This window comes from Labeo rohita, chromosome 3 (genome assembly GCF_022985175.1).
Source record: "Labeo rohita strain BAU-BD-2019 chromosome 3, IGBB_LRoh.1.0, whole genome shotgun sequence".
Taxonomy (NCBI): Eukaryota; Metazoa; Chordata; class Actinopteri; order Cypriniformes; family Cyprinidae; genus Labeo; species Labeo rohita.
Window position 1 is genome coordinate 8065990 of NC_066871.1, and position 18647 is coordinate 8084636.

At 39.4% G+C, this 18647-nt stretch overlaps 1 protein-coding gene across 2 annotated transcripts in view; it reads right to left on the reverse strand.

Moving 5' to 3' along the window:
* The window catches only part of pde4a (phosphodiesterase 4A, cAMP-specific), a 63293-nt gene that overhangs the window by 3218 nt on the left and 41428 nt on the right, over positions 1-18647 (reverse strand). Inside the window, exons 2-14 of one of the 2 annotated variants that reach the window (XM_051105545.1) lie at positions 17691-17876; positions 17303-17339; positions 17094-17164; positions 16597-16646; positions 12733-12845; positions 4728-4821; positions 4388-4551; positions 4187-4285; positions 3470-3634; positions 3253-3352; positions 576-730; positions 354-476; positions 63-245 (exon numbers count right to left, since the gene is read on the reverse strand). In XM_051105545.1, coding sequence (XP_050961502.1) covers positions 63-245; positions 354-476; positions 576-730; positions 3253-3352; positions 3470-3634; positions 4187-4285; positions 4388-4551; positions 4728-4821; positions 12733-12845; positions 16597-16646; positions 17094-17164; positions 17303-17339; positions 17691-17876 — 1540 coding nt within the window. Of the gene's footprint in view, positions 1-62; positions 246-353; positions 477-575; positions 731-3252; positions 3353-3469; positions 3635-4186; positions 4286-4387; positions 4552-4727; positions 4822-10444; positions 12709-12732; positions 12846-16596; positions 16647-17093; positions 17165-17302; positions 17340-17690; positions 17877-18647 lie in introns of those variants that run through there. The other variant, XM_051105546.1, reaches the window with a different exon arrangement.

The following is an 18647-nucleotide window of genomic DNA, read 5'->3' on the forward strand; positions in this document are numbered from 1 at the left end:
AGGAGCAGCTTGTGTCAGAGAAGGTTGAGAATGTATGTTTGTGTGGGTGTTTATACGTCTACCTGACTCTTTTCCACGGACGCAGTGTGTTTGTCACACATGGGGCTGATTTCCATCCCACGCTCTCGCTCTTTATCGCCCTGCCGGAAGAACTCCTCCATAATACGCTCAGTCCACTGCCTGTACACTGCCAGGGGCTTGGTTGGGTTACTAAGGTCAGCACAGTGCACCATGTTCCTCAGGACCTGCACACACGCATACACACTTGTGACTAACTAGTCTGTCTGTTTTTTCTAGTCTGCACTTACAGACTCATAGTTTTGAACTGGTTCGTTGCACGATAAAACACACACCTGTATTCGGTCATTATAATGGTCCAGCATCAGCACACCTGAACTTGTCACTTTCTTGGTCTCAACCATTGTTTTTAGATCTGCCAGCAAGCTCATATGCTTTGACATGTCTGTTGCCAGGACCTGAGAAGACAAGGAAATAAAAGTGTGTTTGTTTCCATTTACACATGAAATAGAAAAAAGAAAAAATGGAGGTTCGGTATGGTGCAATCAGGGTCTAACCATGTCAATGACCAGCTTGCGCAGACTCTGCCGTTGCCGTTTGGTGAGGTTCTGAAAGATGTCACAGTTCTCCTCATGCAGAAGCTTGAAGCCTACAGCCAGGTGGTGGTTCTCCAGTACAGATTCATCGTTGTACATTAACGCCAGTTCTGAGTCTGGTAAAAAGAGCAGGTCAGGCTATCAGTGGATTTCAGGGCTTAACAATAAGGGTGGCCCACTGGGCCAGTGTTGAATACTGAAAATTGTACATTTGTTGATCTGAATTCTTTATCTTCAACATCCATTTTTATGCCCTGGTTTTCTGTGATATATTCTTCCTACCCAGTTGCTTCTCAAAACTAGCCCATTCACGTTTTTGAGGGGGTCCCCCAATAAAGGTTACGTATGGTGGGGTTGGGTTACTTTTTTGGGTGGGGTTCCTGTGGCAAAATTCACATTCCAGGGGCAAAATATCACATTATTGGAGTTGCTTTAACCTACAGACATAAAAAACAACCCACAGCAACAGTGTTAAAGCAGGGAGCCCAATTTTGTGGGAAAACCACAGACTTGGCAACACTGTTTGTTATTGTTACGATGGCAAAGACGTTGAAAGCATTTCTTATGTGTAAAAAGTACCTATACATGTGAGAGGCAGCAAGATTGGAAGAAAAGCTTGACGTACTAGCAACTACAGATTAAGGCTATTTTATTCATTAGGATATTGATGCATTTTGACAGACTAACGCGAGATTAGTTGTAACAAACGTGCTTTAACTATTATTACACATGCTAGCATAACAAAAATTACGGTATTTACTAGTTGCCATATCAACACTATATAGGGAAAAAAAGTGTGCCAAAATTCAAAAATCTTTTGAAGATATTGCTGAACATTTATTTTACCATAGCAAAAGTAAACTTCTGGCTAAAGTAAATTTTTCATCTCAGTTTTTAGTATTCATTTAAAATAATGCAAATTTGCTATTATTTTAATCTCCAATCTGTTATTTATCAGTTTAGATTTGAAAAAAAAAAAATTAGATAGTTTTCACTAATTAGCAGAAGACCCTAACCATTTTAAATTCCAGTTGCACATTTGGGAATGTTGTAACACTGCGTTACAACGTGCCCCACTATTATTAAACTATGCTATACACAATTTACTTTTATGAATTTTAATAAGAAACCAATAAAGATTGACAGTCAATGTTTAATGTTCATAAATTATTATTTCAAGAAATGTAAGGCATTTTGGCACATTTATGTGTCTTGTTTTCTGTCAGAGCTGTGTGAGGAGGGAAGGGAGTGTTGAATTCATTTGTGTGTTTTTTTGAATGTCCAAATGTGTTTATTCATCTATTTGCCCACATTGTTTTGAACTATACTGTATAGCTGTGTGTTAAGATCAGAGCTGTCCCAAGCATGGTTGCAGTATTTTTATATTTAATAATATGATTATATTTAATCCTTAAAACCACCATAATCTTATTTGAAAAAGTTAAAATAATTTCAATTTATTGACAAAATATTTTAGTTAGTCTTATATATTTTTATTCATTAGATCAGATAACATTTTAAGTGGTCATATTGGTCACATTACCCTTCACGTTACAATGTACCCCAACTACGGGGCATGTCACATTTTACTTCCATTCAGCTGGGGTAAATGAAGAAAAACATATACACTAATTATGAAACAAGTGACATATTTGTACTAGACAAGTGTGAAATTAATGTAGATAAAAAAATAATACACCGAACCCCATGTGGATTTACACAAACTAAGAAAGTCAAAATGTGTTCAGCACTACCCTAATTATGTGTGAATTTGACCATTTGATGCAGTATACTTTCACAAGTATTTAAGCACAATAGGCTGTGAAAGAGAACTGAATTCGGGATTGCGTGCTTCTACATTCTTATTGTTGATGCCTATGATTTTGTACTGCTCTGAAGCCGGGCTCACACTACAGGTTTTTTAGCCCAATTTTGCCCGAGAATCGGAGCAAAAATCTTGTTGAGCACCTTGATTGGTCCTGATGTTTGGCATGGATTATCTGGTAATGTGAGACGTTCACAGATCGAATCTTGCAACTCTCGATCTGCTCTCACACAAATTGCGGCCGCCCCAATCATATCAAGCATGTATGATATTCATGATTTTAAAATGGGATGATCACGGCTATGTTTATGTCAGTACTTTCACAACAGCCAATGCGACCGCAAAACAGCTGCTGTATGGTCCATTGGATAGTGGAGATGGAGGAAACTGCTTCTTATGCTTTGTAGTAACGCTGCCTGTATAATATGTTAAAACATACCACAACCGCATGGAGCAAGGAAAGCTCTGGAGTGAATTGTCTCAGTTTTGAACATACTGGGTGAGTGCATAAAGCTGCTAGCACGCAAGCTAACATATGTAAACATTAGTTGCTGAAATGACGATCTGTTGCGTAAGATCCCTCCGTCATGATAATTGTAATAATATCTTGTAGTGTGTGATGCGCTACGATTTTCAAATCTTGTAGTGTGTGCATGTTTAAGATTTCAGGGAAGATAATCTGCAAAGATTCTCCTTATGTGTGCACTGCAACCAGATTTCTAATCAGTTAGGACTTTAAAAATCCTGTAGTGTGAGCCAGGCTTAAACCAGTTCTCAGATGTCATCATCATTATTTTTACAATGCAGACTTACTGGTATTGATGAGGAACTGGTTGGAAACTCCAGGGTGGTCTACATCATGAATGGCAGCAGCGAACAATGCAGCCAGAATTTCAAGATCAGTGAAAACAGCCTGGTGGGAAGATGGGATAGTATGAAGTTCATTATGTATAGTGTCATTGCTGACTTTGAAATCTGATTTCAGATTATTAAATATGGCACTGGATATCACATGTTGGCATTTACTCACGTCCAATGCCGGTGTGGAGAGCAGCACATGTGTTGACTGTGTGACATCAGCGGCATGTAGGCTGTTGTGATAGGCCACGTTGGCATGGTAGTGGTCTTCCAGTGTCATCACATAGGTGATAAATGTGTCCACTGGGATCCGAAATGTCTTTAATAGATCCCTTTCCTTTAACGCATCGCAGATCGTAGACAGAACATAAAGAGTGGAAATAAACTATAATCATGAGTCACTATAAAAAATGAAGAGGTTTGCCGTTGTAACTAGTATTGCTGAGTATAAATACAGATCCTGATTCAATTAGATTTGGATACCTAAGTTCTTATGTCCATTATCAGTTTGATTTGACTGCAAACTTACATTCACAGGAACACTGATACAGGGAACATTCTGACTCGAAACATTGCAAACATGTACATTTTAAAAATTAACTATGTAGTTGAGTGAGTGAGTTCAGCAGAACACAGGGTACGTGCAGCACAGAAAGTGCAAGCACATTTCCCCACAGCCACTGAAAACAGGCACTGAGTAAAAGATTGATTTGGGGATTTTAAGAATCAATATTGTGATTGTTCAAATTTAGATAATTGAAAAATCTATATTTTACCCACCCCTAGTAATGAGCATACAAAATAAACTAAACCACATAGACATCTTTGCATCTGTCATATCTCAAAATTACAGAACAACACAGGAACATTTATAGCAAAAACCACCCACCTGGAAGATAGCAAACATGATGCAACTTAGAGGTCTGTTATTGGAATACTCTGCCACACGGAAGATATTAAGGCCCCACTTGTTTAAGTCATTCAGCTCCTGTAAAGAACATTAAATCATCAAACCCATTTGACAAACTGACATTTTTATACCAATAACTAGTAGTAATGGTATATGAGTATGCATGCATTGTGCCTGTACCCTGGCCAGTGCGTCCTCCTGCTCGGTTTTGACCCCGAAGCGGGGCAGGGCTGCACTAGTGAGGCTCGAGCTATGTGTTAGCTTCTTGACACCGCTGATGTGAGACATTGGTTTTTCTCGCTCCCGGAGTGTAGGAGAGGGAATCTCCACCTCATTCTGTTTGTCTGAGACACAACCAATGCATGAAACTTTAACAGATGACAGCTAATTTCAAATCAGTAAGCATCGAGTGAATGTACTCCAGTATAACATACTACAGTGTTGAAACTAAGGTTCTGTGCTTCTGAAAATAGAAGCAAGCCTGAGATGTACAGAGCAGAGCGTGCGCAGACTCACTCACCTAGGAAGGTAGTGGAGATGTATTCAGACACCTGATTCCCCGAGCGGCTCATCTCAGACAGATGAGACAGTTCCCTGTTTAACATCCTCTTGAACTAGAGATCAGAAAAGGGAAAGATGGGGGTAGATAGACAGGGAAACGGGGAGAGTGATAAGTACACAGCAGATAATAATAATGCAGAAAAACACAAATTTCAGTCTATCTAAAAAATAAACTAACATGATAAACGGATAGTGATTGATATGATTAAATGGATAGTTTACCCAAAAAATAAAATAAATAAATAGTTACAAAGAAAAAGATAAAAATTGGGTTTCAAACAACATTGGACCCCACTGACTTTCATCATATTCACTATTAATTTTTAAAGCACATTCTGATTTAGTCTTAGTCATAGTCTTTTGACTAAAAGTCATATTTTAGTCATCTGAATTGTTTTAGTTTTAGTCTAGTTTTAGTAGACTCAATCTACAGTAGATTTACTAAAATCAGATAAAGTGTTATGCATTTATTGCATTTATTTATTTCTCTAAAATTTCCGAACTCATATAGGTTTGATATTAAGGTTTTATCGTAACAGACAGAGATTTAACTGCTGTGACACAACATGCCTTTATATTAAAATTAAATAAAACCACTTCTCATAAAGAAACAAGCCCTCTTTTTAATGAAATACGAATGGTTAGGCCTATATAATATGCTTCCTTTATAACAACTTGCTTACCATATTCATTCTTTCAAGCAGACATATTTATTTATACAAATAAATTTAGATGAATCTTTATTAGGGCTACTGAAGTGATTCAGTCAAGAGCAGTGGGTGGTTTTCTGTCTTTCTTTTGTTGCTTGACAAACAATAGCAACTAAATTAGGCTGCTGTCCCTTTAAAACCGAATGCACGGGTGCAATGTACTCACACACATCTGGAATTCTCCGAAATGTTTACGTTCACTTAAGATGTATCTGAGTGTGTTTACCTGAATTCTTGTAAAAAACAGACAATTCATCATGAATTCATCAATTCATCACGTTTTCTCCATTTTTTCAACACAAAAGAGAACTGAATTCAGTACTGCTTTTCTGCAGAGAGGTGATTTTCTGCACTAAACAAGTTTATTTTATCGTCACGTTTTTGTCTGTGAAAAAAATGTCGAAAATTATGATGAAAATTATTCATAGGCAAAATTAACACTGATTGTATGGACAGAAACAGTTTTCAAAATGATGGTGCATGATGGTGTCGTCATCGGATTAGTTGAATTATACAGGATTTCCAGGAGACGTGTGTCGCATTCTTTAACGTTCTGCCTGGAAACAAAGATGCTGTGATGCCAAACCCCCTCACGAAAGAATAAAGCCATTGTGTTTACAACTGTGACGATGAGCGCTTATCAGGATCAACTAAACCCTGGAATTTCAAAAGTATGTAAAATAATTTAAAGTTTGCGGCCAAAATGTTTAAAATACGTTCAGGAGTTTTACACACCGGTCTGTTATTGTGAGGACATTTCCATGTCCCTAAATATGATGCGGCACAAAACAAAACATGATTGGTTGCTTTACCTATCAGTCATATGGCCTCTTGAGCCATTCAAAGTAGCCAAGGTTCCCAGACTTTCTGCCGTCAGTCTGAAGGTCTGGCTATGCAAGACTACTTTTTAGTAAAAAAAGTATCAGCTTTAAGATTCTGCCAACTTCATAGTGAAATTAAAAAAATAAATACAGTTTTACCGCTCTTTAATGTGGCAGGAGTTAACACTTTAGCATTTAAGCAGCATGTAAACCCATCATATCTTTCTATATACTACTTTAGTACAAAATACACATGAATGGACATCAAAAGGTATATATATATATTTTTAAAGATTTATTTTTTGCCTTAATTATGATAGGACAGATCATAGCTGACAGAAAGCGAAGTGGGAGAGAGAGAAGGGGGCGGGATTGGGAAAGGACCTCAAGCTGGGATTCGAACTCGGGACGCCCGTAGCGCGACGGCGCTGTATATCGCCACTGCCCACAGTGCTTTTGGCGCCAACATCAAAAGGTATATTTTAAGATATAGTACAACACTCTTAAAAATAAACGTGCTTTAAAAGATTCTTCACAGTGATGCCATAGAAAAACATTTTTGGTTCTACAAAGAACCATTCAGTCAAAGGACTTATCTCTGTCTTACCTTTTTATAATCTGGATAACCTTCTTTTGCCACAAAGAACCTTTTGGTTATTCAGATGTTAAAGGTTCTTTATAGAACAATTTAGACAAAAAAAGGTTCTGCTATGGCATCGTGAAGCACCTTTATTTTTAAGACTGAACTTACTGAAATGTCCAATGTATTGCTCATTCAGTTATATGCATTTGTAAACAATGCATATAACAATTATTTACCTCAGAATACCCATTCAGCATCTATAAGCTTACTAGTCAGCTAGAAAAAAAGAACTATAAAAGAAGCATTTTGCTAAATGTATGTGTTATAATGCATATTCATATATTTACTGAAGCTGTTGTCTACATGGGAGAAAAGAATGCAATTAGTTAAAGATAAAATTCAACACCTGAGATGGAGCCCAAACTACACTCAATGGCCAAGTGATGCTGACATAGTTATGGTCCATGATAATGGCACAGATTCTGTGTAATAAACAATTCTTTGTGACTGTATATAGTTCTCAAGTTGGAAAAGATGTTTAGTTCCCACTTTGGTGACCTTAGTTCCTAAAACATCTACAAGATGGATTAAAATGCTTATACTGCAAAACATGACAGTATAACTGAAAAAAAAAAAAAAATTATTATTCTGTGGCACTTAAAACAATACTTCGGCACCTATTTTTTATCTTAAGTGTTTTTAATCTGGAGCCCTGTGGTGAATAAATGATGACAGAATTTTAATTTCTGGGTGACCTGTCCCTTTAAAACTTAACACTTTTTTTTCTGTATTATTCAGATGTTTCTTTTGCTTTTGCAGATAGACATAAGACATATATTGAAAATGTCTGAATGTCACCTAAAAATGCGATGGTATGTGGTACTGCAAGGTCATATGCAGTTTGTGCTTATACAGCGCAAAGATATTTAAATGCAAATAAACCTAAGGCATTTCTAATGTTGTAGCTGTAACATTGTGTGGTTAGAGGAAGGGCTTGTCTTTAATTAAAATCTAATTAAGTAATGGCCATCGGGGGAGAGCATTGTGGAGTAGTCTCCTTAAATCTCTGCAAACCATTGCTCTAACAAATAGGAGTAGAAAGGTCTTTGTAACAAAATCAGTTGTTTATAAGAAGCAAAATTGTGCCTTAAAGGACTGAAATTGTGCAAGTTCAGCAGATAACGCAACACAAGTACACAGTCACACAGCACGACTCCGATAAGACCCCTGGTCTGTCCCACTGACTGGTCCTTCACACATTACAATCTCCATGGAAACCAGCAGGTTTCCTTAGCAACTGCCTCCTCACAGTCCCTCCTGCAGCATGATGGGAGCGAGGCGATGGGTTGGGTGACAATCTGAGAGAGTAGGCAGGTGTCTGTCTCTGACCTCGTCCAAGGTCAACACTCTCTGTATCATTCTCCATCTCCTGCTCTCCTCCATTCTGTCTTTATCTCTCTCTTTAAGCCCTCATTTTCGTTTCCTGTCTCTCTCTTTATCGCCGTCCTCCACATTCTCTCCATTTTTCTAATGCTATTTAATCACCCTCTGCAGTCATATTTTTCCATTGATTGTGCTTCTATTCATTCTCTTTCATGGTCTGCATGTAGTTCCCTTCCTATATTACATGAATGTGTACATATCAGACAAATGCAAATGCATTTCTATCACATGCATTGTTGTTGTAGTTGTTAAATCATCTATAGCTAGCACAAACGAGTTTAAAGACAAATAATGCACCGTTTCTAATCAACAACACAATAGGGGAAATGACAATCAATGTTAAGTGTAAGTTTTAAGTAAGTCCAAGTCAATTTCCTGTCACGGCTATCAACCCACTCACTGTACACCTGAATCTTCCTGAATTTTCCCTCAGGGATCAATACACAATGTCTATCTATCTCACACAGTCGAGCTGTGAGTTTATATAAAGCTTCATTTACAAAATCCTCTTTCCTGTGCAAGTGCATATTACATACTGTACCAAGGCTCTGTTTGTACTGTGCTGAGTCATTATTAAAACATTCACAGAGTGCCAACTGTTTTTAGCATGCATCCTCTGGAGGACCAAGATGATACCAGATCATGTGGAAAAGAAAATCAGACCAAATTAATACAAATATGTGTTACTAGGGGAGTCTGATAGTATCTGTTGCCCTTATTTACCAAGACTGAGTTTGATGGTTGAGTTTGATAAGGTGGGCACAAAAAATGGCAACAGCATATTCATTTACATTTGCATATTTGAAGGTAAATGTATTGTGGTTGTGCCAATGTTTATACAAGACACTGAATTAATTAATAAACCATTTTAAGATAGTAAAAAATGCTGTGCTTCTGCATTTTAATGGGCTAATGTCTACAGGTCAATATATGTGACCCTGGACCACAATACCAGTCTTAGCACAGGTATATTTGTAGCAATACTCAAAATACGTTGTATGTGTTAAAATGATCGATTTTTCTTTTTTGCCAAAAATTATTAGGATATTAAGTAAAGATCATGCTCCATGAAGATATTTTGTAAATTTCCTAGCATAAATATATCAAAACTTAATTTTTGATTTGTATTGTAAGAACTTAATTTGGACAACTATATAGGCGATTTTCTCAATATTTTGATTTTTTTTTTTTTGCACCCTCAGATTCCAGATTTTCAAATAGTTATGTCTCAGCCAAATAGTGTCACATCCTAACACACCATCAAACATCAATGGAAAGCATATTTATCCAGCTTTCAGATGATGTATAAATCTCGAAAAATCTAAAAATTGATGCTAATGACTGGTTTTGTGGTCCAGGGTCACATATTTGTCACTTAACAATTAACCAGAGAAAGCATCCTAGACTAAGATGTTGAAATTTTAGAGAGTCACTGTTTGTGTCCAAGTGTTTTTAATTGCATCTGACAACAACAAACCTTAAGTTTAGCCCATGATCAACTTAAGGTTTCTTGACACCAGATAGAATTAGAAACTTTGGTACACAAACAGTGGCTTTGCCACATTTCTATATAATCAATATCCATATCAAAACTCCCAACAGTACACAAGTCTTGGATGAAGGAACTATGCAGAAAAAAGCTGGTCCAACGCTACAAAATATTGACTAGATGAAGCCAGTTCCCAGGTCAGCCTGGGACACAGCAATGGAGAGAAGGCTTGAGGGAAGCATAGAGGAAGTGTTAGGAATGGGGTTGAGGCATCCTGAGACATAAGCCCACTGTACAGATTCTGTGCATTTCTAGGCACGGAAACAACGTAAGCTAAGAGCTACGGCGGCAGCCATTTTCTCCCTGCCTCTCAAAGTGACACTGAATAAGTGCAGAAGTTCAGACTGATACAAATTTGGATATACTTAACATGCAACGAACACCAGTCTTATCACATGTAGTCTAGAAGCATTACAGTGCAGTCGCCTCAGCAACTTTTCTTTTTACCCTGTCCAAGTTGCATCTCCATATTTCTCACTCTGCTGAACAAACAGCCTTGCCTCTTACTGGGACCAACTATTTGCAACAGATATTCAGATATTTGAGTTTTTCTGTTCATGCTGGCCCTACCTGGTCCCACCAGCCAATCAGCCAGGGTTTGGAGCAGGTCTCACAGAATAGATCCATGAAGGGGGTCCTACGCTCGGCCTGACCACCCCCATCCAGCACCCCATCTGCAGCTGCCCCGAGCTCCAGCTCTGACCCTCCTCTCCCCTGCAGGGGGCTGTAGCTGGAGGAGTGGGCCAGCCGGTAGCCTCCGGGCACAGGTGAGGGGCAAGAAGAGGGCGGCGGGTCAATGGCCTCCACTACGCCCATGCTGAGGGTGACGGACGGCGTGGACCGTTGGCAAAGGCAAGAGGCGCGGAAGTGCACAGGGGCCGAAGCGCGACGGGCGCCCCAGCGGCATGTGGGCGTGGTCAAGGTGTGGGCAGAGAGGCCGCAGCCCAGCAGGCCGGGACGCTCCAGAGTGACGGCTGCCCCCAAGAGGCGGGGGGCGAGCAGGAGTGAAAGTCCAGCGGCGAGCGCTCGCTAACGCTGTCTCTCTACATGCAGCAAGCGGTACGAGAACCAGGCCCTACTGAAAACCACCAAGCAGGCTCCACGGCGATCTGCAGGCGAGTGTCCCCTGTGAACGGCCCGCCAGGAGCCGCCCAGATCCACAGGCCAAAGGGACTACATCTCATCCCAGCAGCTGAGCAGAGCTGACCCCGATCCAGACAGAGGGGGGGAAAGCGGCGAGGGGTGGAACGGACAAAGATGGAGAGTCAAAGAGACGGGACCGTCTGAAGGACACAGAGAGGATGCGGTGGAAAGGGGGACAGAGGAATTACAGAAGAAAGATGAGCAAATAGCTAACAGAGACTGACTGAGCGATGACAGGAGGAGGAAGGAAAACAACAACAACACAGGTAAAAGCAAGAGGAAACGGCTGAAAGGAGACAGAGAGGACGACGGAAACAAGGAGACACGGAAACGGCAGAAGAGATGGGGCCTTTAGTCAAGAGTCAAACTACAAAAGAGCGGTGGTCTGGAAAAACATCCTTTCTCGCTCTCCCTGCATCGACACCCCTCCCCCACCGCAGAGCTCCAGGACCCGGGCCCAGCGTTCCCAGCGAGTTGTGTTCAGAGCGCACAGTCCATGGAGCACAATACCAGTCCTGTCAGCACAACGCAGCTCTCTTCAGCAGCCCCGCTGTTTAATCCACACGCCGCGTCTGACTCGCCGATGCAGCTCAGCCGATGCTCTGCCTCTCGCTCTGTTTCCCTGGATGCTGTAGACAGATCTCGCAAGCTAATCAGCCGCTGTGGCAGGAGGCGCGTGCTTGGGTGTGTGTGCTAGTGGCGTGTGTGCGTGTACACGCATCCTGAGAGCGCATGTGCGGCAGACGGCATGTAAGAGTGTGGAAAAATGGAGAAACGTCTGTATGTGTATCTGCGTGTGAGTGTGAGAGAGGGATGTATTTAATAGTCTGACAAAAAGGAGGGGAGGGAATCTAGGCTTTAGTGTTTGGGTGTGAATTTGTGTTATCTGCTTCAAAGCTCTGCCTTAATCACCCAAAAGATGTTCCATTCACACACAGTGCTGCTTACATCTTAAAGTGACATCTTATCAGGCACACAGCAAAACACCAGTATTATGGTGCATGGACACAACCATACAAAAACTGCACATCCAAAGTCTGCATGGTACTGTCTCTTTAAACAGGCAAGCTATGGAAGAAAGCAACCGATTTTTCATTGGCCAGCATCTAAATCACATGCCTCATGGCCACAGTGAAGAGCCAATAGTTAAACCGGCAGGGTAGACCTTGCTGCAGCTCGATAGCAACGAAGGTTACAGCAGTAACACTGGCATCAGGACCAAACTGCAGCCCCCTCCTCCCTCGCTCATGTCCTCCTTATCCACAAACCCCCTATTTTCTCCCTCTCTCTCCATCTCTCCTGCACTTCTCAAACCGGAGCATCGTGTAAGACTGCCTTGCAGAGTTGCACGCAAAAGCTATTCGCATAAGTGGTTATGGACGGTAATTAAAAATACACAGACGCTCCTGCTCAAGAATCTTTCTCCGCATACATAGATATAGTCCTTCATGCATGTAATCTACAGAATGGCAGATTTTGAAACCTCTTCTGGGTGAAATCTAATTTGCCATTTTTAATTTTTTTGTAAAATGTAAGGGATGGAAATTACAAACAATTAAATGAGAATAAGAAGTTTCTAGTGAGACCTTGATTAGCTGGTTTAGGTGTGTTCAGTTAGGTTTGGAGCTAAACTCTGCAGGACACTGGCCCTCAAGAACAGGTTTGGACACCCCTGTTTGACAGAAACCAAACTAGGCAAATGACTGAAGAAACACCTTGTTGGAGGCCATTTCGCTGACAGAGCGGTGGGTCTGAATGGTCTCCAGCTGGTCCAAACACCAGTCAAGTTCCTCCAGAGTCTCTCGGGCCAGTTGCTGGTATGTCTCATCTGCACAGGACATAAGACACAGCAATCAGCAGCACATCAAAACATTGCTGTCATAGTCATATGCATTTAACACTCGCTGTGGGACACAGCGAGAACTTCGTTTGTGAACAGTGGGGATGTTGTTTCCTGACAGGAGGAAGTAAAGAACTGTCTGAGTGATGTCTTCATAGAAAAAACTTCCAAGCATGAATATTTCAAGAACTTCATATGGAGAGATCAAATGCCTCATAAATAATGGATCTTTTCCCTCGTAAAAATGAATGATCATATTTCTTCAAACCAGAAGAAAAAGAGAATTACAGGAATAAGTCTATGAATGTTAAATTGCAAAAATCATAAGATATAAACTGGTTTATAAACTTATAAATATATTGAAGGACCTCAGTGAATACTTTTAGGATGAATTAGAACAAGTCAGGTTCATCAGAGTCTGACCTCACTGACCTCGGTTCACATGCAAACCAAGTGTTTGCACCTACGTCACAGTTTGGCCAGTTACCTGGATGCGTGGCCATATTGGAGATACTCGGATGTAAGCAACAGCATGGACTGCACAGTTAATGTACTGCTGAAGATGTTCTACTAATTTATGATGTCTAAACCACGGGGAAAAAAAAACAAAAACTTGTGGAAGCTGCTAAATCATATAGAAGGAAAGGGCATAATATTTTTGTAATAATAGTACTGTTAATTTCGTTAATGAAAACTATGACAAAAAATGTTTATTGACAAGCTTTTTTCCCATGACTAAGACAAGATGAAGACAAGATGACAATAAGGTCAATAAATGATAACTATGGCTATATCAACAAGCAATTTCATTGATGAAAAAGACAAGACTAAAATGTATTCAAAAAAATCAAACCTTTTTTATTTTCATCAAAAAAAGAGAAAATGTTACTGCGGACTGCTTTACACGCCTCTACTACGCAAGCTTTCGTGTGTGCGGTTGCCAGATATTAAGAGTTCAAATCCCTGAATAAGAGCTTCGGTGTTACAAGGATACATTTCGTTCCCGGTGCTTTGCTTATTTTAAGCAATCTGGCAACCATACGCACATACTCGCTCCTCATTGCGGACGTGCCGTTAACAATGATCTGAAAATACTGACAAACAACTGGAGTTTAGCAATCTAAATGAAAGCGTCATTCAGCCAGTCTGTGTTCTGTCATGAGATCTCGACTACATTGTTTGCAATTGTGGTGGCTCAATAAATCCACTTACTCAACCACTGTTGTTTTACTAGATGCTATTCCAATTTGGAATTAGTGAAATTTCTATTAGGAATTTCACTGTTATAATATTTTTCTTTTGTTTTGTAGACAGTGAGAGTGCATACGTCTGGCATTATTTTATATTGGCCTTTTAAAAAGCCTATAATAAATCAGTACACCTGATGAGGTCAAATAAACCATGTGTATGAGTCCATATTCTATTGCGTTGCACTTACCAGGGAAAGTGCAATACCTGAAATGCAAAAGTATAATCATTTATGATTATTTTGAGCAAAAATAATTTTTATCAGTTTAACCATGACGAAAGATTTAATTGACTACAACCTGACTTAAATTCTCATACGTTTTGCTGACTTTAACCTGACTAAACAAAAACACCCCAAGATTGACTAAATATGATAACTAAAATGAACATTTGAGTAAGACTAAGACTAAATTAAAAATGCCTGCCAAAATTAATACTGCTGTACGGTTAATTAATAATAATCGTATTGCTAAAATGTCTTTCATTGACTAAAACTAGACTAAAATATTGAGACTTTTAATCGACTAAAACTTGACTAAAACTAAATAGGATAAGGTTGACTAAATATGATAAAAACAAACAAGAACATTTAACAGGGGACTAAGACAAAGACTAAAGTTGAAAATAGCTGAGGAAATTAACACTAGTTAATAGGTGGTAAAGATGTGTACTAGCTGGCTCCTTTGTCATGAACTGCTGACCTGACAATTATTCGTTCTATTTCTTATCCTGACATAGTGAACTACTTAGTTTTTTCGCCAAACCCATGTACGAGTTTCACTCAGCTTAATGGCATTGTTTACATTCAGTGCTGCCAATATGGCCAATTTCCGGACTGATGACGTGTCGTGAAAACAACCTGGCAGCACAAGAAAACATGTTTACAGAAAAAAACAGGTTATTCCCTGTTATTGACATCAAGTGTATCTCTGACTGAGTATTCCATTTATTATGTGAGTTATTGCATAATGCAAAATTGAATATTGCAGAATGTGAGCTGGAAATTTCTACAGACTCCTCTATTCACCTCTCGTGCAGTTTCTACAGATACAGCATTTTGACTATGCCACTTCTAATTAGGTTGCATAAGATATGAGACCTCATTTCATAATTTCTTGGGTCAAAAAAGAGTCAAAGTGTACAATATGTTTTCTGTGACCACACACACTCGGCTTATGAAGCATAAACAAGTTAAGGGCATGCATGTAAATGTTCACCCAAAATTGAAAGTTCTTACATTAATTACTCATTTACTGTTATTCCAAATGTGCAAGACCATTGTATGTCTTCGGAACACAAATTAAGATATTTTTGATGAAATCCGACAGCTTTCTGACCCTGCATAGACAGCAACACAACTACCACGTTCTAGGCCCAGAAAGGAAGTAAGAACATGGTTAAAATAGTCCATGTGACATCAGTGGTTCAGCCTTAATTTTATGAAGCTACGAGAATACGTTTGTGCTCAAAGAAAACAAGAAATAACAACTTACGTTCACAAGAGTACCACGACACATGCGTGTGGTGATGAACGAAGATCTTACGGGTTTGGAACAACATGATGGTGAGTAATTAATAACAGAATTTTCATTTTTGGGTGAACTATTCCTTCAAAGTGATATCTTAAGATAAATATTTTTATATACACTGCCCTCCAAAAGTTTGGAAACACCCTAGAAAAGTGGGGTTTTGGACAATATTGGCATGAATCCTTTTTAATTTGTGATAATTTTGCACTGATAAGGGACAACACATACATATTTTATTGCATAAGAAAAAAACTTAAATTTTCAATTCATCAAAATATCCACCATTAGCAGCTATTACAGCTCTGCATAATCTGGGCCTAAATTCATTGTATTCTAAACTTAATTGGCAATCAGTTGTTGAAGCTATTAAGGTGTGCTGACCCAAAAATCTTTTATAAACCTGGGCCAAGTTTAAAGCAGTAACCAGGCATCACAGCTGGCAAAGGGGCATGTCTAACTCTGACATATATGTATTGCCATTATTATGTAAACAAAATGAAAATTATTATTGCTGGACTTCAATGATAATGTCAAGTTACTTTAATGTATTTGCACCACAAAATGATAAGGATTTATGCTGATATCGTCCAAAACCACACTTTGCTAGGGGTGTTTCCAAACCTTTGGAGGGCAGTGTATATAATTATATAACTACTTCTTGTATCATAAGTAATTTATTTTGAAAAGTTCAACATGTGGAGCACCTTCACTGTTGATATGCTTTAGAGCTCCTCATATAAACTAGCGTCTGAGGGCTGTTATTTGGCTAGTTAAAGCATCTGGTTAGGTTCCAGACCTGTTTCCCATATGGCTCCACTATTTCTGATGCTGTAATGCATTTTACTGGCAACAGTGCCTACAAGAGGAAGTGTATGCGTAATGTGAGAGACACTGTGTGGGAGAGTGCTAGTGTGGGAGATAGAAAGCTCACCAGTGACTAAGTTACAGTACAGTAAACATACCTGAGAGCGTTGCTGGGGGAACCGTGGGTTGGCTGGTCACTGGTGACCTCCTGTGGACAAAAAGACAATTACACCAGTGATAGTGGTGGAGGATGCCCTCTGCTGGCATAAATCCAGTTAGCAATGCTCACTGAGAAGAGGGCTGCACTTGTTATAAACTGAGCAGTTTGAATATAAAACTATTATTAAAAATATTATTTTTAAAATGTATATTATATAAATATTATAGTATAAAAAATATATATATAGTATAAGAACTATGCATTTATATCATTAAATTTTATATGTAAAAAAATCACATTAAAAAAATCCCTAATATAAAATCTTATTTTTATGTTAAAATTAAGAATTAGTCTGTATAAACATGCTTTATTTTGTTCATTATTCATCATGAATAAAATACAGAAATGCTTTATTGGAAAAGACACTGGTGGCCATAAGGGGGCAGAGCAGAAATAAAGAAACTGTTGCATCAAAGCTAGAACAGCAGAACTGACTTGTTGGTGGGAGTCGTGACGTTGGCGAGAATTGTGAAGTTGCTTCTGACAGTTCGTAGACTAGCCAACACCTGTGTCGAAGAGGAGGAGGAAAAGAGTGAGAGAGAGCAGGTGAACAGCAGGATATCACTCAACTCCACCTCAGCAAGTCATGACAAGCAATTAGCACTCATTATATACTGTTTGCCAGACACAACAGTGGGCCTTACCTGAGCAAAAGGGGTGACTATGAGATCTTCAGCATGGCTGCAGAGAGGAAAGAGCAGTTCCAGTAAGAAAAAAATACTATACATTTGTTTACAAATGGTCTTGAGGAAAGGTGTGAGGAAATACATTCAACCCAACATCAAAACATGCAGTTTTTTAAGGCCATAATCCAAGCGGCAGTCACAGTGGTCACCACTGCATGCTGGGAGCGTGAGCATTTCTAAGGGTGTAACAGTATTATAGTGAGACGGGTAAAGAGGGATTTAGTTGATGTGCTTAATGCTGCATGGTGATTCTAGGATAAAAGAACTTCCTCTGAGGCCTTTTAGCAATGAAAAGTGGAGACAGTAAACAGTGAAACCGCACTGTGTGTTGAGGGAGACGGCTTACCCCTCGCTGTTGATGGAGGAGTTTCGTGACATGGTCTTGGGGGACATGTCGTAGTCGGAGTCGGAGCGGTAGAGGAAAGATTCCCTTCTCTGACTCTGAGGGAAGGAGGGATGGAGCACCAGCCCAGGACTCGCCTGCGAATCCATAGGGCTGCGGCCAGGAGAGGGCCCATTCTCCCCATCATAGCTGGAGAGAGAGAGAGAGAAACCAAAACGACAGGGGGGAAAGTAAAAATGCATGTCTTGTCATTTAGTTCGAACAACGCTTTGCCAGTGGCGGCATTAGATTCCCAGTCTCTGGCCAACACGGCACAAATAGAGATGTGAAACACAAACAATCGTGATTGCCTCTTACTCTAGAGACAGCAAACGCTCTCTGAATGTATAAAGAGCTGATGAAGACTGTGTCACCCTGAACAGCCATTAAAGGAAATCACCAGCCTAATCAGAGAAGAATCCTCAGCTGCCACTTCATAATTTATATGCTACAAGCACTTTGTGGCTTAAAGGAATAGTTCACGCAAAAATGAAAAATCTGTTATTATCTGCTTACCCACGTCACCGAACCCATCAGCATATCCTTTTTTTTTTGTTTTTTTTTTTATAAAAAAAGTAGAGCATGGCACTAACAACGCCCAAGATGTGAACCTGTGTTTGATTCCGAGAGCTCCCAGAGACAACTTATAAAAATATATACTTTAAATGAAATGTAAGTCAGTTTGGATAAAACTGTTTGCAGAATCCCCAAATATAAGTTGGTCTTCGCATGTACTGTAACCAAATGTAATGCCTGCAAAATAGAGACCTGAGAGCTCCCATGGAACATTTTCTATTCTTAAAGAGGTCATGAACTGTGAAATCAAAACTCCTTTGATCTTTTGACATATAAGAGATCACTGTACTATAAAAACATCCTGTAAGTTTCAGAACTCAAAACTTTCTTGTTAGTCTAAAAATA